The sequence below is a fragment of the Daucus carota genome, chromosome 5 (genome assembly GCF_001625215.2).
Source record: "Daucus carota subsp. sativus chromosome 5, DH1 v3.0, whole genome shotgun sequence".
NCBI lineage: Eukaryota > Viridiplantae > Streptophyta > Magnoliopsida > Apiales > Apiaceae > Daucus > Daucus carota.
The window spans coordinates 11658674-11682839 of NC_030385.2; the positions used below are offsets into that span (position 1 = coordinate 11658674).

General features: G+C 33.0%; 1 protein-coding gene across 1 annotated transcript; it reads left to right on the forward strand.

Annotated features, from left to right (window-relative positions):
- Window positions 1-9022: 9022 nt before the first annotated feature.
- LOC108223819 (uncharacterized) lies at window positions 9023-23919 on the forward strand. Its single transcript, XM_017398247.2, has 17 exons — window positions 9023-9197; window positions 9288-9351; window positions 9631-9739; window positions 10437-10499; window positions 11474-11574; window positions 13162-13228; window positions 13337-13408; window positions 13796-13957; window positions 14565-14638; window positions 14801-14898; window positions 18927-19034; window positions 19759-19859; window positions 20436-20573; window positions 21868-21915; window positions 22689-22803; window positions 23093-23193; window positions 23633-23919. Exons 1-17 carry the CDS (start codon window positions 9125-9127, stop codon window positions 23717-23719), a joined length of 1581 nt encoding a protein of 526 aa, XP_017253736.1. The 5' UTR covers window positions 9023-9124; the 3' UTR covers window positions 23720-23919.
- The last annotated feature ends 247 nt before the right edge of the window (window positions 23920-24166 follow it).

Here is a 24166-nt window from a genome sequence, read left to right on the forward strand (position 1 = left end):
CAAATAACTTCTTTCTCTCTCTCTCTCTCCCTCCCTCTCTCTCTCTCTCTATATATATATGTGTGTGTGTGTGTGTGTGTGTGTGTGTGTGTGTTGTATGTGTAAATACTAATATAAAATGAAGAATGACAAATAAAACTAGAGACACGCATAACAAGATTAGATCAATTAAAAAGTGTAATTCAATAGACAGGATATATGAGATTAAGTTCGTCGAGGGTTTGAAGCAAAACCCAAAAACAAACCAATATAACCATTATGTAAATAGACAAGTCTTGATTTACCGACAAAATCGCTGCCAGCCTTCCGTCATATCCACAACAAAAGAACACGTGATTTTGAGAAGAATTTGGCCGGAGAGAAGCGATCTTAGGCTAAATCTTGATTGCGTTCCTTGAACGTTTCACGAATCTTTAATAAAAGAAGGTAAAAAGTAACAGGAATGTATATTTTGGAAGGAGAAAGAGAGGAAATATGAGAATTGTGTTCTTTAGTCTTTTTCTCAGACAGTTTAATCATCTTAATTTATTTCTCCGCCGGTCCACTTTAGAAACACTTTTTTTAAGGGGTCATTTGTTAAATTGGACCATTTTTTCTGAATGATTGAAATATGAATGAATGGATAATTTAGACTATGAATAAAATTGTTGTTTGTTAATCTATTTTGTCTGGATGACAAAATTCATGAGTTTGATATTTTTTGTCAGATAAATTCGATTTATTAATTATTATGTGTAATATATATTATTTGATATATATATTCTTTTAGTTTAAGCACATCGTAACTTCAACAATCACAATTTTTTATGCGTAAAATTATTATATTTCAAAAATAAAATAAAATGTATATTATTATTTGATAAAATTTCCGAACCATGATATCTATGATTATGTCTTCTTGTGATTAATATCTTTAATCTAATTGAATATAAGTTTAGTTGGATTATTTATATGTTTTTTAAAAAAAATCCAAGTTTATTGGTTCAAAACTTTATTCGTATCCGGTGTTTTCTAATTATTTTTTAATTCTAATTTATGTTATTTTTTAAATATAAATTTTTTATAAAAAAACTAATGAACCTTCCCTTTATAGAATACGTATTAAATAATTTTGATGCAAACTGATATTAATAACATGTATTGTAAATTTTATTATTTTGATATTTTCGATAATAGTATATTAATTTGATATTAATAATATTATTGTTGACAAAAATTGTTGTAAATTATAATAAGTGATAATAATATAATAAACGATAAATCAATTATATGTATTTTTAATTAACTTCATAATAAAAGGGTTGTGCTAAACCTGTTCTGAATGACACACCCTACATTTCTCAGGTGACTCGTCCAGGGACTTTCAGTATCGTCCAGATAAAAAAATTAATTGTTAAACAGTCTTAATAAGAAATAGACTGTGGTTCAGCATATTTGGCTTCATTCACTTGTTAACAAATGCATCCTAAGTTTAACTTGTACACGCAAAGATACATAGTTCTAACTTCCAATGTGACAATTTCAATTACTTTATTTTATATCATCATTTACGATTTAATATAAATTATGATTTAACTTTTTTATAATTGAGTGTAAATATGAACAAGTATATATGATAATTGTAAAATCCTGTGATTTGATTTATTTATTTAAATATTTATATTTAATTAGTATTGTTATTATGAGTTAGAAATTAGATTTAGATTGTTTGTATTTATATATTTATATTTTTATTATTAATTGGAAGTCAGTATACCTTGTTTAAGTTCTTGTCCGACGCTAGTTCACCGCTGACCCTTGCATGCTTTATAATTGATGATTTTATTAATTATATTCTGTTTATTAATTAAATATATAGGATTTGTTCGTGTTTTTAATCTTGGATTTTTAGTGTCGACTTTGAGGTAAGTACTTTTGACTCGCTTTTAAATTTTGAAAAGATATTTCGATTCTGTTTTTAATTTCAAGAGTTTTGATTTCGAATTTATAAGATATAAGAGTTTTTGATTTTGAATTTATAAGATATAAGTATTTGTGAATTTTTGAACACAGTCTCTACGTTTCGAACCCGTTCGTAGCCTACGCTATAGTTCCGGAACTAGTCTTAGATACCCTTAGTAGGCGCACAAGTGTGCAACTTTAGATACCTGCTAAGGGCGCGTGATTATTGAACTTTAGATCCCGGTCACTAGGTAAGTGTGGCGAAAGAATAAGAATAAGATCCCGGTCACTGGGTAAGTGTGGCCGTAGAGCAAGACTGTGGTATTTATAAGATTTTTGTTTCCGTTCTGTTTTAAATTCTGTTTGCTTTTAATATATAAACTGTGGGTTGGATTTGCTTTTACAAGTGTTTTAAAAAAATTATAATTATCTTGAGGAACAATGTTTTATAAACACGCCCACTGATTTCGAAATTAACTGTGAGTCAGATTGTTACTTGCAGAGCTGTGTAGCTCATCCGTTTTTCTATATTTCAGGTTCTATCATGTGGAAGGATTTTGAGAATAAGATTGAGGACTTTTGAATTTTATGCTTCGTGATTATTTGCATTAGTGAATAAAGACTTAGTGTTTATTAAGAATAATTTGACCAATATATTAGTTATTGGTTTTGGATTTATGGAGCTGCGTCTCCAAATTTATGACTTTTGATTATTGGGTTTGACTGTTGCTTTGACTTATATATTATTTGAGAATTTTGATTTAAGTAATGATATTATTTATGTTGTGAAATTAGTTTTTAATATTCCGAAAATTCGGGATGTTACAATAATATATGGTGTTTTCAGCTAAAAAGTCATTTTTAAATTAAGGATTAATTTTCGAAAGATTAATGTCTTTATGTTTTTATACTAAGTTAATATTAAGAACGTGGTTTGACAGAAAAAGTAAATATTTTAGCAAAATATATTTATTTATCTATTTGATTTCATAAATAAGGATTTGTTTTTTTTACTGGAGAAAAGCGAGTCAAACGCCCATCCATACCGTATTTCACAGCTCAACAGTGGAATTACACGAGCGACGAGTCCACCCGTTTATATTCTTGAATTAAATTATTCAATTGGACTTCTGGCGAGGGAATTTTGAGGAGAAAGAAAGGGCACATGTTTGCACTATTTTACAAAATTAATGAGTATATTTAGTTGAGATTTTTAATTTTTTATTTCAAACTTTGAAATTCGGCTGTGTCTGATTAGAAATTTTAATTTTTTTCTCATATTTTAAATTCAGTTGTATTCAAATTTGAGTTTCAGAATATATATTATAGAATATTTCACTATTCAATTAGGATTTTAAATTATCTAAAAAAAATAAGATGATATTTGTTCATGATTTTAATAATACAAAAAATTACAATGACATTTAATTGAGACTATTTAAAATTTATTACAATATGATAGTCTTTAAAAGTTAGATGAATTTTTTTGAACTTTCTTTATTGATGGACTCTTCGATGTATTTCATTTTTCTAAAAAACCGTCCAAAATTCATGAAGTTTTGAATGAATATGTTTAAATTTTAAATACTTCACATCAACTCTATATCATTCTATCACATATCTTTTAGACTCTATATGATATCAAAATCACTTGCAATTTATTAATATTCATAAATTATTATTAATCAATTAATTCATATATATATATATATATATATATTTATTTGATTCATTTCCCCCAAAAAATATTATGCATTTCATTAAAAAGACTTAATCCAGCTTGGACAAACCCCAAAACTGGAAATACCGTCAGATTGACAAACAAATAAACAAGTTAAATAAATAATTATTATATTTTCAGATCACTTGACATATAAAATAAAAATATTCTTTAAATTGTAAAAAATTATGATGGCTTTCCAAGAAATCCAACCTACACCATCTTCGAAATCAGTATAGTCATAATTGACCTTCACACAATCAAATAGTGTTCAAAATTTTTAGTTGCAACGATTGAAATTGGAGGGACAAATGCCCTCGTAATACGAACAATCTTCTGTTGTAAAAGTTGAGCTTTTGCGATTTTCACCACCGACCGAAACTCAATGTGGGCTTTCAAGATCCCCCGAAACACCAGTTGAATACATGGAATTTATCAAGACATGAGTGAAACACTAGGATTGAGAGATACAATAAAATGAAGTTGCTCCTCTAGACTGAGCAAATTATCTTTTTTCTCTCCACATCTTCACTTCTTTCATTGTACCTTCTCTTTCCTTTTTTCTCCAACTTCATGTTTATGAATATCTGTAAACCTCTGATAAAATCTTCCTTCTCCACATATGTTGGATCCAATTGATATTGCATGAATCTTGGAATGTCAAGTATCAGCCTTAGTGGTATGATTTTCCATTTCGAAGAATCTCCTTATCCCTTGCTTATCTCTAAATTCCATAAGTCAGTATGGTTGAAGATGTATTCATTTACCAGTGTTGAGAAGACTAAGGGGCCGTTTGGGTGAGTTTAAAATAAGTGCTTTTTGCTTAAGGTAAAAAAGTGAAGTAGAAGTTAGTTAAGACTTATAAGTAATTAAAGTGTTTGGGAAAAAAGTGGAAGTCATAAAATAAAAGCTAGGAGTCCTAACTTTTTATAAGTGCTTCACGACTTTTTACACAAATGGTACGAATAAGTGCTTCTAACTTGAAACTCTAGAAGTGGGGCTTAAAAGCCCCACCCAAACACCCACTAAGTCTCTTTGGTAAGCCATCAGTTCAGTTCCAGTTTCTTTAAATTTATGCAAACTTGTTTCAAATTTTTGATCTAGCTACACTTGAGAAGCCCCCGATGTTCTCCAACTTGGTGTATACAGATATGAGAATGTGACAATCCTTATCCAAGGTTTTTTGTATATGGCATGTTCTTTCGTATCCTCCTCTGTAGTGAAACTCCAACCTCTCAAGCATTTTGCCTTTAGCTGCCAATGCTCTAACTTTTTCTAGTTCATCCAAGAAAAGATTTATATTTGGTTGCTCACAAAGATGAATGACATATGCATAATTAGAGTAAGGCTTTTTAACAATTTCTAGAACCGTGGTAATATCTACGAGTTTGGAAGGAGCTGTAACATGTGGTAGACCTTTTACATCAAATCTAGTAGGATTTCCATGCTTCTTCTTTTTGTTAAATACCTTGTTGCTTCATGTTATAGTTACCTTTTCTTTAAGAGATGGTTTTTCACTTTCCATCCTTATATCTTCTTTTGACACATAGAATTGGGAAAGTTCGGTACAAACTCAATTGGTTCTTCCTTAAGAATGTTAGGGAGAATGTCCCCCAAAATTATATTTGCAAGATTTGGAGGGATAAACTCTTAATTCTTCTCTTTTTCCTCATAGAACACTTCTTCTTTGTCCAATATGTCTTTCCTACCATATTTTGTCTTCTCTCTCTCTCTCTCTCTCGCTCTCTCTCTCTCTCTCTCTCTCTCTCTCTCTCTCTCTCTCTCTCTCTCTCTCTCTCTCTCTCTCTCTCTCTCTCTCTCTCTCTCTCTCTCTCTCTCTCTCTCTCTCTCTCTCTCTCTCTCTCTCTCTCTCTCTCTCTCTCTCTCTCTCTCTCTCTCTCTCTCTCTCTCTCTCTCTCTCTCTCTCTCTCTCTCTCTCTCTCTCTCTCTCTCTCTCTCTCTCTCTCTCTCTCTTCTTGTCCCTATTTTGTTGCAAATTCTTATTAGACTCCAACAAAATCTGTCTTGTAATTCTATGTTCATCTATCCCCCAAGTCATAACCCAATTCCTCCCTCAATTCATCTTCCAACTCAGCTGACGATCTTGCTACTAATTTTTCATCTGTCTTGGGTCCTCTCAGCTTGTTTTCTTTTTCTTTGATTTTTGAGTAGAGATGGTGGCCATAATGCACACAAATGGTCACACCACCGCTCTCAATAAAAACAAATTCATCTCTTTTGAGCTTGTCCTCAGCAAGCCTTCCAAGCTGAGCCTTGGATTTCTGCCCATCTTCCCATCATCTCTATTCTCAATTTACTTTTTATCATCTTTCTTTTTCTCAAACTTTGCAATCTGTAATGTTTCTCCCATTACCTTGAATTTGTCTGGATTTGGCATGGGGAAGGCATGCAACATATTGTTCTTCCATTTGTCTTTTTAGGATAGGGTTCTGCAATTAGACAAGGAATAAATTCATTTGTATGAAATGGCTTACCCTTGGACTTTTTACTGTTAAAGGCTTTGCTTGTGTGAGAGCAGTAAGACTGGCTAGAGGTTGTGAAGACTTTGTTTCTTTATATTGAGTTTCTTGTGCATCCTTCTCCTTCTGCACAATTGATAACTCCTCATGAGTTACGTGAGTTTCTTGTGCATTCTTCTCATTCTGCATATTAGTAAGGATGTCAAACAGATAAAACGGATACAGATTTGTCTATATCCGTATCCGAATCTGGATCAGTATCCGCGAATTTTAGAATAAAAAAATCCATATCCGTATCCGCCAGACATTATCAGGATACGGATAATATCCGGATCCGTTTTTTCAAACATCACCGGAAATCAAATATACATTCTTAGATTAATTAAAAAACATATTTTGAACCATTCAACAACAAATGTATACTCAGTCATAAATTAGTAACATACATTAACAAAGGCTATAATATAGTTTAATCAAAAAAAGAGAGAGAAAAAAGCTTTAACATTGTAATTTGGAGTCGAAATATCCTAAATATCATATCATGAAAAAAATAATCCCACATTAAAACGTTATATCGTGTAAGATTAGAGTTTTTAAAAATATAACTAAGGAGAACGTTACATGATGCAGTTTTACGGGATATTTTTATATGGGCTTACTTTATGTGGACTATTAAAATGCTAAATAAAATAATGATAGTTTGAACTTTACATCGTCTAGTACGAGGGTTTTTAGCGGATTTCTTATGAGGCTACTTATTTAGGTATAAAAATGTTAGAAACGCGGCACAATGTTGCATTTCTATAATTTTTTTTAGAGAATTATAAATGCCGAACAATGTAATATTTTAAAATGATATTTGAGATTATATGTCAAAATGTGACATTTGAGACATGGGTGACGTTTTGATAACCTCAAAATAAGTGTGTATTGCTTATACGTGATAAGATGATTATAAATGAAAAGTAACTTTTAATATATCTGTTTAGATAATCTTGTGGTATGTACAACTTATCAGGGATAAAAATTATTAATATAATAATAAAATATTTTAAATTATCTTTTAAAATGAGTTTATACTTTTTTATAAAATCAATTTTCAAAAATAGATAAAATTAGCATAAAATTAACCCCAGCCCCTTCTCTTTCTCTCAATATCAAATCAAATAAGTGGAATTATCGGTTTCTGCTGGCGCGGGGCATTCTGTGGTTGCGTTTAATGAGGTGGGTGTGAGTGAGGTTACGGCGGTGGAGATTGTGGAGTCAACGAATGTGAATCTGTTCTTTTAAAAGGATGATTCATCTCATATCCAAAGGGAAGTGATTAGATAGTAACTTGTTTGTTTGTGTTTATATATATTTATGCTTTTGTAATGTCCGTAATTATTTCAGTCGATGTGATTTTGTTTCTTATCACCATCTCATGTACATATACAATATCCAGAAGTATATATTTTAGGTTATTGTGATCATTCAGTGGCTCCGTGTTTGATGGTATCCCTCATTTGTAAACTACGAGAGAGGCAGCGGTGGTGACCAAAGAAGATGATGGTGACCGAAGTTGTTCCAGGTTCCGTGAGTCGGTTTCAGAAAGGAAATGGTTAATTGTGCCGTAATTAGGGCCTAATTGTCTCTTAATTGAGAGTTTATCATGCCTTAATTGAGGCGTTTTTTCTCTCTTAATTGAGAGTTTGACTTTTTGATAATTGTTCTCTATTTGAGGGCTTTATTGTCTCATTAATGATTTATCAAGATTGTGAGAATATTTTGACTTGTTGTATATTTTTAATTAATTGTCTTTTATCATATGTTTTGTTTTAAATTTCTATATTATTTTTATCTTTTACGTTCATTTAACACCTACAATTATTTTGCAGGTTCAACATAAAAATATTGTAGTTTACGAAATTTTGAAGATAGCCGATTGAAAGAAATATAAGTGTACACGTCATTGGATGCTAATTGGGCGATAATTGTACCTTAATTAAGGATATTAATTATTCTTAATTAATGGTTTTTGTACCATTTATGGGGACCATGATTGGGGCTTTTTTGGCCCATAGAGGCATTTAAGTGCCATAATTTTGGCTCATTTATGTCTTTATTTTAATTTTTTCAAACTTGCTCATTTTCTTTTCATTCGGTTTTGTCTTATTTTCAGGATGTTTGAAAGAGATTTAAAGAATTTACCTATTAAGGCTGCCTCCGACAAGACGTCAACCATGGTGTCCCAAACAGTTGAGCTACAAATATTGATAGAAAGGAATAAAGAAGACATTAGTTTTTAGTCTGTCTTGTAATTGATGTAATTTTGTAGGGCACTCTTTTTCCCCTTGAGTTTTTTTCACAGGGTTTTTACTCTTGAGGGGTTTTAACGAGGCCTTTTTTTGTGAGTTATCTCTTCTGACTTGAAAGGTTATGTTGTCTAAGTTTCCGGAGTATTTACATACTTTCGGTTAGATGATATACCTTCTTGGATGAAGGAAACTCTGTCCATCCGGATATTGTATCTTCTAATCTTGGTATAATACAACCGTTTTATGACAAAAAAAAAATTCAAAAATAAAAAACCACTAAAAGAATATAAAATTTTTCAGTTTCTAAGATTCTGAATTAACTTATAAATTTTGTACACAAACCCGACAAACAAACTGAACAAACTGTTTCTGATTGAATTTTAGAAATCCAGGAAAAAAGCCTTGAGGTCGGCCCATGATTGATTGAAAATTTGGAATTGTGATATTTTACTGATCATCGGGAGACGGACTGAGAAGTCATAGACTGAAGTTATTTTCGATCAAAACCAAACGGTTTATCCATTTTCAATCAATCGGTCCTAAAAGTAAAATAAAATAGAAACGAAAAGGACACTTTCAGTGTCCACGTGACAGTATATATATCTTAAAAAAGCATTTTCCATTTGTTCTCTATCTCATTTCACCCATTCTGGTAGTCTCCTCTCCAAGCCACCACCGCCATCGACATGGAAAATGATAACTCAAATATCGACACTGCTGAGTTGATCGCCGCTGCTTCTGATTTCGCTAACTATCCTGGTAATTCTCCACTTGATTTCTTTCTCTCTCTTTTTCTTCACTTGTTTATTTTATACTCTCAACTATTTACTTGTTTCCTTACAATTTCAGCTTCTCACACCGATACTTCTGCAAAGGACTTCCTCACTCGCTTTCCTCTCCTAGTCATTCTCCGGTCATCTCTCTCTCTCTCTCTCTCTCCCCCCCTCCTCTCCCTCTCCCTCTCTCTCGTAATACTTTGATGAATCGATTTCATAGCAACTCAAGAGTTCTGTTTCCTTACTCATATTACTGTAAGTTGTAACAAAAAATTTTAGGTTGAGATTTTTGTTCGTTTGATATTTATTTGTTTTCTCATGTTATATGTATTAGAGTAAATTGGCATAAATTGAAAGTTTAAGATGATTGTTACTAGTTCTTCATTTTTATTTATTAAAATTTAAATTCATTGCAGTGCTTTACAAACCAGAGAGGAAGTGCCCGGTCTGGAGAATACTTTAGTTGATTGTCAAGAAAGGTTATTTAAAACAAAGTACGGTGCCTCTCTGATCCCGCACTCCATGGTATTTTCTCTAATTTCATTAATTATCTTTCATTGTGACAGCCTTGTATATTGTTTGGAATTGTAGCTCCTACTTTCTCATTTGATCATGTATCACACTAACTAATTGAAAATTTTGCTAGCATGATCTGTTTTTTCATTTCTCATATTCTCCATTTTGTGTGTTTAAAAAAAATCACACATAATGCTTGACCAACACTGAACACTCTAGTTATTAAGCTTTAGCGGCCAAGGAAAAGCACACCTATGATGTGGCTGTCTGGCACACTCATCGTAGCTCATTATATATTGTGGTATGAGGACATATTAATGACACATTTCCTTTTAAGTTTTCATCTATCTGTAGGTAGGTACTTTATTTGTGGATTCTTGTCTACTGTTCATAAAATAAGAAAATTTTTAAGTACTTGAGATTTTGTGGAAACCAGATTCTGATTATTTCTTTTTTTACATTCTTGTTTTTGATATTCATCATTTTAACATCCAATGAACATTGTTATGGAAGCTATTGTAAAATAAAAACTTAAAAGATATCATATATACTTTTAGACTTCTACTCTAAGTTTTAAAGTTGTACAAATAATATTTTAGGGTTCAAACAATTTTCTTAAACATGTACGCGGTACTCATATGTCAAAAGAGCAGCTTAGAAGGATATTATATCTTCAATGTTGGATTGACATTTGACCATTTTTCAGCCTTTCGTCGTAGTGGGCCTCGGTGCTGACTCTCAACGTGTTAGAGGTTTAGCTTGTAAAACGGTATGTTCCCATGTTTCCTTGCAATGCACTTTTCCTCACTACTTTTGGTTCCTGGAAATCTATAATTACAATCACTGCATCTGTGACTATCATTATAAACGTAGTTCTGCTGGTGATTTCAAGTTCTTTATTAATATGCACACTATTGGTTATGTTTATGTTCTCACTTAATCTGCACGTCCGCACTTTTTTCACAGACGCGAAAGGATTTCTCAACCACACCAATCAATGTGCAAACTCTTTTGGGCCCTTCTAATATGTTATATGTACGCATATATAGTTAGCCCATCATTTCGTATTAAGATATTTTGAATGAACGTTAAACAGCCAAAAGTAATTTCTAAAACTGGTATCTGTAACATACTTGCACAATGTGTACACTTTGAGACTGAAGTATATTCATGTATTTGTTTCCTGATGTTGAGGGTAAGGGTGACCATAATAAACAACCCTCAGGGTTTTTAGAATGCAGTCTCCAATTACGAGATTCTAATTTTCATCAGTTGTAGAAGCAAGCCAACTGAAATTTTGATCTTGTGTTGCTCTCTATGTTGATATATGCTTTAGTAAGTCGTCGTAGTGTCCAGGAAGTGAGGAGAGAGGGTTGTTAAAGTGAACATAAAACTACTTGCCCAGACGAGCGTTAATTATTTCGCTTTGAGGAGGCTGTGCAGCTTTCATACTACAGAGGAGTATTACCGGTTTGGGATGTCCTTTATAGGATACGGGAGAATATATGTCCTTCTTGTACAAGCTTAGACGAATTTTCTACTTCAGTTGTCCAACATTAGGATAGAAGCACCTATAATCCTATATGCTTGATTGCTTCTTATGTTGTTATGCGTAAACGCATTAAGAATCTTTTAGTTAAATACAATATTGGGTTGGAGGTGCTTGATTTTGCATGTTAGTTATTAGTTTCTAGACTTTACCAGCCATGAAGCTGAAAATGTGGGGAATTACAATAATTTCAGGTGTCTTCTCTGTTGGATAACACACATGATACTGCGACTGCTATACAACTTGTTCTCGAGTATAAAGTGTATCCTCTATTGCTGACTAGCCTCATCCAGGGGTAAACTTCCTTACATTTTCCAGTAGCTTCTTTCTGATAATTTTTTTTTTGCTTTGTTCGCACCATTTGCTCATTTGTCTTTATTTGGGATACGGAAAACCTACCAAAGAAATCTGTCAAGAAATCAATACATAATATGATGGGAGCAAACAATAGAACTGATTTATGGGAATTAAGTAATAAATCCTATGTTACTCGTAGAGTTGTAGGATATGAGTGTGGAGTGTGGACACAGGTGAGTGTTCATTTGTCGTGTTCTTGGTTGTACGGTTCTGAAATTGGACACCAGAGACATGGGTGTGGGATTCGGTATGGATGTATGTAATGCATAGATTTTTTATATATTTTATTTTTTTAAGTTTAAATAATTAGTTGTATATGACCACCAATTCAATATAATTTAAATCTAAGAAAGATGTTTAAAAACAAGTTGTCTAGAGAGGCCTTATACATTTTGGACTTAACTATATCAGAGGAGAAATTGTTGTTTACAACGTGAAAGATTGCTCAGGTCCCATGCCACACCAGGACCATGCCATGTCCAACATCAGTGTGTTGGCAGAACTCAAGAGTCCTGGTACTGAAGACCATTAGTATCTTGCACTAAATATGATCTCAAGACATTATCAACATATTCCTGCTTTGTTGGCATAAAGTTCATGCTTAAATTGTTTGGGACCTAGAAAGTATGCGAGTCTTGGAAGGAACACCCTCTAGATATATTATGTAGCTTCATATATTTGTTCTGTGCTAATCACTTAAGCCAGATCCCTGATTCTTGTTCTGTGTTAATAATTTGAAGTGATTGTGCGCTGCATTATAGCTTCCTGGTATGAACTCTTAAAAACCAATTTAGAAGGTATATATTTTTAAAAGACATTATGGTTCTATTCGTTCTAGGGTGTAGCTTAGAAGTCTAGCTATAAGATTTTACAATCAAGGCATTATAGTTGAGGCTCTAGGTAAGCTAACTCCTATGAGGAATCTAATATTTTATAATTATTTTCAGTTTACATCTGAGTCTGGCTTTGGGAAATTAGACCTTCAATTCAAGTAGAACCTTTCTGGAACACAAATTTCAAAAATCTAATGCTAACCAGTACTTAAATTTAGTTAATTTCTCTTACTTTATTTTAGGTTGTATTATTTATCATTTAAAGCTTAAATATGCACTGTAATTATATAATGTTATGATTTCTAAATTTGAAAAACAACACAAATAGTTATCTTTTCTATGTTAAATTGGTATTTGAGACTTCGTTGAATAATATTTATATTTATGATTCAAAGTCTTAAATGTCAGTGATTGTGTTATTACTTTTGCATTATTATTAGTTTATTATTTAAGAATTAATTTGTAAATTGAATAGATTGAATTCAGACCCATTGACAGGCTCGATTAATATGATTGCAATGTGTATGGATCCAGAAGAGAAAAAATAAAATAAAAAGGGGGAAAACATTTTGCGTGGATCTAAAATAGATAAACAATGAGAAGAGGAACTTGTTGACTGGTCTTATTATCTAGCCATTTTTTTTATGTATTTGATAGAGGTGAAAAAGAACTTATTTTTTGCCTTTCTGTAGTGATGAACAAGTATCTGCTGCGTCGATGGATGCAATCAAAAGTTTGGCTATTACTCCAGGGGGCGTGGTAAGAATGTGAAATCTACTTATCCTGCTTTTTACATGCGGACATTAGTTGCGGAGAAGTTGTTTAACAGGAATGTTGGCTTTCACTTGTACTTCTGTAAACATGTAGGATATTGTTTTTCCTGCTGAAACGAATGAAGCGACAGACCTCAAGTGTTTACTGTCAAGAAGTTCCTCTTTGGTATGGCAGTTAAAATTTCTTAATCTGTACTTTGTATATGAATGAAATTGCAAGTATTTATTATTCTATGTTGTCTGCAATTTCTGTTGATTACATACATTTGTGAATATATGGCCAGTTATCTGTTGGTAGTGTTCAGAACTATAAAAGTTTACCCATCTACATCACATGGGATACAGATAGTTTAATATACCTGAGTACTACAGTGGAGGTAAAAGTACAAGAATCCTAAATGTTCTGGTACTAAGTCGGTATATCAACAAAAGATTGATACAATAAAACTATCAGGTTTACGAAATGTCGATTCATGCTTATAATGGTATCTCCTTTGTGTCTGAATTGGATTGAAGTTTACATTATTTCCCTCACAATTATATCATGTTTCAGGGAAGAGTTCGCATATTAGCTTTGATAGTGAAACTATTCTCTATTTCCAGTTCAGTGGCATCAGTAGTTTACAACTCGAATCTTCTCAGCCTACTGGTGGAAGAAGCTCTTACTGGGAATGACATGCTCAAAACTTTGAGTGTTATAGAACTTCTTTATGAGGTTTGGCAATAATATTTCCCTCTATTCTTTATTAGTTGTTTGATATCTTAAGGTGCAAGGTATTCTTTAGGATACTTGTCAATTATATGAGATTTCAATTTGTCCATTTGGTATACATGTGATATCTTGATTTGCTATTATAAGCTAATTAATTTGTTCATGACAATACACATTAATACAGAGTATGGCAGAAGCCTTGGAAGTTGTAAGAATATCAATTTTTTATCTGCAGAAGAATATGTTTTGCAAAAATCCTAATCCACCAACAAAAAGCCAAAGCTACTGTGGAGCTTTGCTGCTATTAACACATGAGACCTCCAGCCAAGCATATACACCTGGCAGATAACTACCCAACTTATGACCTGAGTAAAAAATTTGATGGTAAAAAGAGATAATATATCTTTTACATTAATGAGCACCCAAAGGGACTTCATAATCTTAAAATGAATGGATTGTGTGAGCAACACCTAAGAGAAAAGTAAAATCAGCTAACTTATTATATCTTCCCTACATATGGTTGTATATTTGTACCAAACCCCATGGCTTCTCTGAGACACTGCTGCCCTTCTTTTGTTTCGTTATTTTGATATGGTGATTATTGATGAAGGCAGCAGAAGTTCCACATGGTACAGAGTTTTTGTCCAAGACTACAATTCTTGAGCTACTCAGTTCCATCATCAGGTTCGCCTATGATAAAGGATCTCCTTAATTATCGCTAGTATATTTTTGTAGTATGTGATTTTTGTTGCTATATAAATATGCAGCAATCCCATGGCTGAATCAATACTAAGATCTAGTATATATTTGTAGTATGTGATTTCTTGTTGCTATATCAATATGCAGCAATCCCATGGCTGAATCAATTCTAAGATCTAGATCAATGATGATATGTGGAAGGCTCTTGTCCAAGGAGAACATTTACATGTTCGTTGACGAATCCAGTAAGATTTAAGTTTTTTGTCTTTATTTGATTATCTGTATCTGGATTATGTTTGCATAATGTGTTATATTTGGAACATTTTTATTTGTAAAAAGGTATGTGTTGGTAGTTTTATCTCTATCTATGAACTACTTGAAAATAGTTATTATGACTGATTAGGTTGCCCGACTGGTGGGCAGCCTAACGAGGCTGGTGTTTGGAGATTGTATATTTTGTTTTGCTTAATTTAAAATAGTAATTTTAGTATACTTTTGACCTGGTGTGTATTAGTAAGTAGTTCTAGAGCTGTTCCTCTTTGCAAGCTTATTGTTGTGCAGCCTTTTGTGTTTTCTGGTATCCATTATTGTTTTATGGTGATCCTGGACTGTTTTACTCGGACTTGGGTACGGAGTGTCGGACATGACACATATCCGAGTATCGCACTTGGGAACTTTGAAAATTGGGGATAGGGGGACACCTTCCTATTTTTGGACACGGGTACGGGGACATATCATAGTATACTAATAAACAAGTATGGTAAGTTAGAAATCGTAACAAAAAAAACAATACAAATCAAACTAGACATGATTCTGAGGGGATTTTGCAAATTAGGCGTCTTGTGTACTTTAATCCCATTCTTGCTTTTTTTTTTCTCACATATTTTTTTGAATTGTAAGTTTGACTCATTTGATTCTTAAATTGGTCAAAATGTCCTTGTTATAGTCAAAGGATCTGACACGAAATAAGTGTCGTGTTCGACACGGGTACGGAAGCTTAAATAGAAGAGTCGGAGTAACATAGATCCTGGATTGCGTAGAGTGCTGTCGATATGTGGCTAGTGGTATGACATGTAGCTAGTGGTAATCCAGTTCATTAGATGACAGTAATTGTGGGTACTACACCCCCCCTTTTCTTGAAGATGACCCTCTATCTTTCTCTATGAGGGTAAAAAATAGTCATTTCTGTACGGAGGAAATATTTACTATTTAAGAAGGGTGTCTGATGTAATTCCTTGAGAAAACATGGATGAACAAAGGTACTTCGTTACCTAGATTATGGATTAGATGACTGCTAAGGGTGATGCCCAAAAATACCTACTCTTAAACAAGTGACAAGAATACCGGTTTTCAGAAATCGGGCCAAAAATATTGACAAGATGTGCTTTTGAGGAATAGGTATCACGTGACATGCTTTCCGGAAGTGGGTATCCGGCGGGGATACCTTTCCTATTTTTCGGAGCGATGATACACTTTTGAGGACAGGGTATCCGCTAATACTATACGCGTATGAGGACAAGGTATCCGGCCTAATACCCATTCTTTCAAGGACCGGGTCTCGCTTCCATTTTTTTCTTATTTTTATTTGGTAAAAGAAAACATATTCTCTCGAAAAAAGATAAGAAAACAATATTTTCTTGGATACCTGGATGAGAAATCGGTGTTCCACCCAATGTTTTTCAGGTAAACAAACAAGTAGTCTCGAAAAAAATAAGAGCACAATTTTTTGTGAAACCTGAATGAGAAATGAGTATCATCTGTGTAAAATCGGCCAAAATTTTGAAATAGGTATCCCTGTCACTTAAGCTAAAAAAATAGGTATATCTGGAATTTTTAGCTTTTTTCCTGACTACCACCGCGCTTTCATTTTAATATTTAAAAAAATAGTGATGAGAATTTAGCATTAGTGAAGAATATGACAAAGATATTATTTTTTTTCTGTAGATATAGTGGGTGTTTGGGGAGAGAGAAGCTAACTTTTTAAGCCTAGAATTCACTTACTATTTTTCAAGGGTTTGGACAAACGAGTAGCTAAGCTTATTTTGTTCTTACATACTAGATGCCGGTTTTCTCGCTTTTTTTTTTTCCGTGTTGTTTTTCGCATCTAGTAATTCACATGCTGCGACCCTAGATGTGAGCACTTAAATTCTATAAGTCAAATTATCTAAGCACTTAAATAACTTACAAGTCTAGATATACTTGCCACTTGCAATTCACTTTTCACTTTAGTCGATAAGTAGTTTTTTTTAAGTTAAGCCAAACGGTCGTGTAGTTTTTGCCTAAATACAAGGTACATATATCTTTGAAGCTTATAATTATTAAAACTTGCCTATAATACTCATTTTTTCATCGTCACATTCCCGATTTATAAAATATCAATTTGTCCGATCTCTTACCTACTCCATACACTGATAAACACGACGTATTATAAACAACACATCTACAGGAACTGATGCAAAGAAAATAGATCTATTTGCTTGTGAAAATTTTATATTCAAGTTTGTAAGTCTCTATAACCTCTTGTTCTTTAACTTCTTTTAACTCTAACTGCACCCAAATCAAATATATCACGTCTTCAAATCTTACAAAATCTGATCAGGGATCTTGAAAAATTAAAATATGGGTACTGTATTTGGTCTAATATGTCATAGGTGCATCATTTGGGGTGGGGCTGAGAGGCACACATATGTTATACCTCATTGGTGGAATAATTGAAGACGTGCATGTGGAAGGCGCGTCAACTAGTTGCGCTTTTTCGGTGATGAAAGCATGTATTCTACTTCAAAAGCTCATGTGGAAGGCGCATCGACTAGTTGTGCTTCTTTGGGTGACGTAAGCATGTATATTACAAAAGTAGCCAAGGGACGTCAATTATGGTGTCATGACTGTTTGATACGCTGGGGTTATAGTCGCACAGGTTGTTATGCTAGGCACATTGAATGCATATTTAGGACACCCATTGTTGCAAACTGGCATTTTCGCTAGCTCTAGCCAAATAATGGTTATATTAGGACTTCACCCTGAAATTTTTCACTTCTATTTAGGGTTAATCATCCAACTCATCACTGAAGTGGTTGAATGATTCAAACTTGGTCCCTCATCTTCGCTGGGTCTCACTTGACTCACTATAGTGATTCAATGATATCATAATTATCACGCTGTTAACTTTTCAAATTTTGTTTAAGAATATGAGATGTACACGTACGCTGTACCTTAGTGGCATAATCAATTGCAGACGTGCATGTGGAAAGCGCATCAACTAGTTGCGCTTCTTTGGGTGACGTAAGCATGCATACTAATTCAAAAGTAGTTGAGGGACGTCAATCACGATATCGTAACTGGGTAACTGTTTGATACGCTGGGCTTATAGTCGCAACAGGTTGTTACGCTCTTACTAGAGTGGCACATCGAATGCGTATTTTGGACACCCATTCTCGCGTAATGGCATTTTGGCCTGCTCCAGCCAAATGATGGTTTTTTAGGACTGAACCATGTAATTCCGTTAACTTTACAAATTAACCTTTCAAATTTTGTTTGAAGAATAAGTCATGGAGATACATGTGGCTGGATAGTGTATGCTGACATGACCAATCAATTAAAAGAAAACAAAATAAAAGGATAGAAAATAAAAATAAAGGCAAGAAATGAGATAAAAATAATATATATATATATATATATATATATAGATGGATATAATGACACACACACACACACATAGACGACTCGATAAAGAAAAAAGTAGACACAGGGATTGATTATGATTCAATGTTGACTTTTTTGGCCCTCCTACAGAAATGAACATTAATCCAAATAAAGTAATTGCTACCATTTTTAGCTTTGGAGCAAGTTAAGAAGTGTCTTCTCGGATTTTTCATCGTCTTTGATGTATCTATCCTCCCTTCAAAGAAGCTTTTAACATGTGAGTCATTGATTCTTCTTGATGCATACTTTTTACTTTCATACCCGTAACTGATGAGGGTCCGGAGGACTGTGTACACTTTAAAGTGCTTGTTTTTTCTAAATACTGCAGAAATTACTTCTGGCATGTTTGCGTACTCGTATTTCAACATAATTGATATATTGGTCTATGTGACATGTTTGGCTCTTCAGAAGAATTTAAATTTGGTTCAATTTAACGGCATCCAAATACAAGTCCTTGTTTAAGAATTAAATGCGGTTCATTCACCTAAATGAATTTTTTTTTTTTTTTTTCAAAATGTATTCCGTGTTTCTAAACACAATCTCACCGAACTTAATTATCTCCTGACTTTAGGTCTTAAAACAGTAACTTCTGCTATTGATGGAAGGTTCAACGTGGGGGAAAGTCTGGAACCAGATGAATGTGAATGTGCCCTTGAAGCATTGGGTAACATAGGGTCCTGTAAGTCTGTTATATATCAATTTTCCAATCAGAGTAATTCAATTTTGTGGAATCAAATTCCTAATTATTCATATAAATACATACAAAGTACAACCTATTAGTTTCATAGTTCTGCTATATAGGTTGGCATTTCGCATCTTGATTCTTGACAGTTAATTAACCTGATTTGGTTTATACATGCACTTTAAATGTGAGTGCTGTAACAGTGTACTCATAATATGTTATGATTCTGATAAATCCACAGAGTCAGGTTTGAAATGACCAATCAAGTACTTAACTTCTAGGGACTAGGATATCATCTCACGCTTTGAGCGCTAATAATCAAATATGCTACCCAGACGCGTCTGGAAGTGTAAAGAGTCTTCCGCGTATCAAAGTTGACAATGTTATGAATAGTTTGCAGGTTTTCACCTAAAACGCAGTGTCTAGTGTTCAACCCATGTTCGGGTATAGATTTTCTGACACAGGTTCAGAGAAAAAATTGAATAGTCACGATGATAGATATTAATATTTCATATTAACAAAAATCAAACAGTAATTCTGCTACTGTAGTTATGTGGGATCAATTTCATTTTAAGTTTTTGCACACTAACACTTTTTTTCTTTGCACTATAAGTCTTCTTTGATAAACTTACACTTATATTTGCGTCTTCTGTAGTACACTATAATCATTTTGTTCTTTTTGTGAAATTCTTTATATGGTGATGCTGTTGTATTATTTTAGCTATCCAAGGAGCTAAAATGCTGCTTTCAAGTTCACCTCCTGCTGCTAGACATGTCGTGGATGCTGCCTTTGCTTTTCATGGCCGTGGTGGCAAACAGCTAGTTAGTCAATTATACTTGCTTATGTTCAAGTATTCTTGCTTCCTTTTCTTTGCATGATTCCATTAATACATACTCAAAGATATGTTTGGGTCAGTTGACGTCAACTTTGGTTTGTGTTGTAGCTATGTTTTTTCTTTTACAAGTTTACTTTAAAGATGTTTTAGCTCTAAATTTAAATTATATTTGCTTGTACATTTTTTTTACCTTAACTCTGTAGTTTATCAATGCACTGAATTAGTTGTAGCTGAAAAATTAGGTCAGTTGTAAAGATGCATGCCTTGTCATAATACTTTTATTGGACAGCTGTTAGGCAGATCATGTATAATAATATACAGCAGTGGATACAGTTAAAACTGTTGGGGAGGTATATCAAGATGTGATGCTAGAAAGTTTTAGGGATTTTGTTAACTAAATAAAATTAACTTGAAGAAAAGAAAAGAAGAATTTTGTAGGCATACCAATATAGACACAAAGAATCATCAAGGTTAGTAATTTTGAAACCAGGAGGATAGTAGATAAACTTTACCTTCAAATAATCAACATATTCTAAATTTGGTCTTACAATGGATTACACAGGCTGGTCTACATGCTCTGGGAAACATTGCTGGAGAACCTCGACCTGAAGATGATGTGATACTTGATGGTGCTGCGGAAGAAAGCCTTCAGCGCTTGATATATGCAACAGCATCCAAAACCTCGAAGTTAACACCATCAGTTAGTCACTACCCCTAAAGTTTGTAGTCTATGTTTGTTTAATTGATTTGTTCAAGGATTTGGAAGTAAGTTTAGGGACCATTAGACTTATCTTAAAAGAAGTGACTTATTACTTAAAGTAAAGAAGTCGATTATAAGTGATAAGTGAACTTGACTTATAAGTTTTTAAAATTGTTTGTGAAACTTTTACTTATAAGTCAATTGAGTTTTTGGTAATTTAAATTTATAAATTAAAAAAAGTTCAAATTATTAAAATAAAAGAAACTTTATTAATAAATAAAGTTTATTACATATTAAAAATTTAAAAACTTCATAATAAAATGCAAATCACTAAAAAGGCCTAAAAAAAGCTAGCATTTCTAGCTTGTGGCTTAAAAAATCCAAAATAAGCACTTCTGTTTCTTTTGCCAAACACTACGTAAAAAATAGAAGCAACTTCAAGTGCTAAAAGAAGCCCGGAAGTGCTTATTTTAAGCTAAGCCAAACACCCACTTAGTTTCCAACCAAGGTATTTTGGTAAGAAAACAATTTAAAAGGAAAATTTGATCAATTATAGTTGTGAATGCTTAAACCCAATTCGCAAATGGTAGCTGGTTTGTTTATAATTTGGATTTATTACTTTCTCTCTTCCCATAGTGTTGGGCACTTTTTACCTAGTTTTCTAAAACTGCATAAACAGTCCATTACAAATCACAGAATCTATATGTTTTTTTTCAAAATACTGGAATATTTTAAAAGAGGACCAACAGGAATATTATGATGTATTTAAAGTTGATGAAACATTATGTTGATATAACGATTTCTGGATTTTACACTTAATACATGTAAACAAATAAATACAATACATTTTGCCATTGAAAGTTTATAACGTACTGTATATGTTGCTTTTTGAAGAACTTGAGACCATCCTAGTTTTGTGGTTTTTGTGTAAATAGTACTATATATGTAACATTGTAATAGTTGATGAAGGTACAATAGTAGTAGGTTCGTGTCTAGTTAGTGAAAGAGAATAGAAGTTTTAGGATCTTATATGATATGAAACAGGCAAACAACACATGCTGCAATTATGTGAGTGGAAATTGTTGTTTGTAAGTTTACTCGGTCAATACGCCTGCAAATTTATTTTGTATATTGGATACCTGCCTCCATTCATTCCGAAGTGTAGTGTACTACTTGTGATGCTTCTTCACCAAGTATGAAATTTTGATTTTTCCACAAAATCTACTTCTAAGTTTTATGTACTTCTATATTATTCATGTATAAATGTGCAACTGACTGGATCTGCATAATGCAGGGTCTCTTACTTTCAGTTCTTCAACAAGATTCAGAAATCCGTCTTGCGGTAAGAGACATAATTTTGCATGCATCACTGTTACACTTCGGTTGATGCTGTAGATTGTTCAATCTTGGAAATCTAGTCCTGAGAATCAAATGCATCCTTAAATTTTTATGAGATTTTCAAATAAACTGTCAGTTTTCAGTTATCAAAATTCCCTAATATAAACCTAGCTAACATGTTCTATTTAAGATGTAGTCCTAAGTCTTTGATGACACCTGTGGTGGTAGAGGCAACATGGGTAGTACGAAATGATCTTGATACTTAGCTGCTAGGGGAGGTTCTCTTTAATACCATGATTAGGCACAAGAAGTTGCTCATGTGTCTGGTGTAGACTTGTCCTGTAGGCAGTATACAGTTACAACTCTATATCTATTGGCCTCTTGTTTTGCTAGTTGTGTTGAAGTAAAGCCGCATATAGTATTTTTTTTAGGAAATTTCTTATGATACGGTAATTAGCTATGTAAGTAGGACTATTGAATTTTTTGCACTGATCAGTGAACTTTGGGAAGTTGAACAAATTAGGTTGGCATCTGACTGAATCAGGTAATTTAATCTTTCTCTCGTCCAAAAGGGGAAAACATATTTTAGACATAATGAGTCTGCTTGAAAAGAAAATTCGTATGACCAATATGTTGAAAACTTTGACTGATGGCCTGTTCCTAGTGTTTTTTGGAAAACATTAGTATATAACTTTCATTTAGCTTTGTTAACTTATATGCATTTCACAGGATATTGATTAATAATTTTCATTTGGCTTTGTTATGCATATTTCACAGGGATATAGATTGATAAAGGGACTAGTGATCAGACCATGGTGCCTGATGGAGATCTGCTCCCGACAAGAGATGATAAATATAATAACTGACAGTTATACTGAAACTACCAAGATAGGTAAGAAATGCTGTCACCAGACTACACTCTTCATCTTGTTGTGCATGTTCATAATTATTTGAAAAATATATCTCTGGATTTGTGTTTTTTGTCACAATGGCCTCTAGAGAACTGTAAATTGCTAAAAAGCAGTGCACGTTTTTTTTTAATTGAAGGCGGTAGTTGAACCAGAAAAAGTAAAAAGGGGGATATTATGAATAATTCAATTGCATACTCTATCAGTTAGTATTACTGTATTATAAAAATAATAATGCATATCAGTTTTGGAAATCATTTTTGAAATTTTCAGGTATGGAAGCTAGATATGATTGCTGTCTGGCAATCTACAAGGCGTTCACATCATCGAGCAAACTGATCAGAGACCCTAGTCTTGCTGCGGTAGCTGCGAAGGTATGATACATTTAATTTTGATGGGCTACATATCGACAATAGACACTATCATCTCACATACGTGTATGGTATAATATAATTTTGATGAGCTACCTATCGACAGTAAACACTATCATCTCACAGAAGTGAGCATGTTTAGTATTCTATATTTCCCACTTGCAAAGAACTGCTGATCCTTTTGGAACTTGCACCTTAATTCTACTAGCATCTCAAGCAGTAAAGCTTGGGATGTCATATTATTTTGCATAGAAGTATGCACATGCAATTCCTAAATTCATCACCCATTTGCACTTTACGTATCCATGGTACAAAATTTATGCGAGGGAGTAGAGATTGTGTTGCAGTTATTTCTGAATTTGTGTCATTGACTGGTTAATTGAAATTTCCCATGAGAGATTGGTAGTCATTTCCTCATTTTGAAAATATAATCTATCTGCAGCTGCAGGAAGTGGTTAAAAATGGTCCATACCTTGCAAGAAAGCATTCAGAAGCTCAACCTATAGTAGTGACTGAAGACAGATTTTAGTTTAATCCATACTTGTCAGGGCAGGGCTTTACAGGGTAGTTATAATGTAAGAGGTATCCAGGTAGATGTTTGAATTGTAGCCTGAAACTATGTATCTAAGTATTCACTTCTACTCAGTTTTTTTTTTCTACTGGATATATGTAGATTCAAAAGTTAATCCTGTTATCTTATCAGCTGAGTGAGAAGCACCTTAACAGTGATGTGGTAAATTTAGTAGTTTTGAGTTTGGCAACATAAAATTACGCGTGTTTAAGAAAAAAATGTTTTTCGATTTTGGTAACATATATTTTTCGTATCAGTTTTCTTAAATCTGATTTAGCCTTTGTGCTGATTAGAATTTGTCAGTTTTCATAAATCTGATTTAGCCTCTGTGCTGATTAAAATTTGTTTGACCTATTCTTGTTGCAAAAATTTGCAAATACAGAGTACTAACTATTTTAGTGTTTC

Bases quoted from the DNA above. Each gene is read 5' to 3' on its own strand.
- LOC108223819 (XM_017398247.2), top strand. From the start codon at position 9,125: ATGGAAAATGATAACTCAAATATCGACACTGCTGAGTTGATCGCCGCT. The intron at 13,958-14,564 runs GTTTGGCAATAA...TTATTGATGAAG, and splicing joins TTATAGAACTTCTTTATGAG to GCAGCAGAAGTTCCACATGG. The intron at 19,035-19,758 runs GTAAGTCTGTTA...GTATTATTTTAG, and splicing joins ATTGGGTAACATAGGGTCCT to CTATCCAAGGAGCTAAAATG.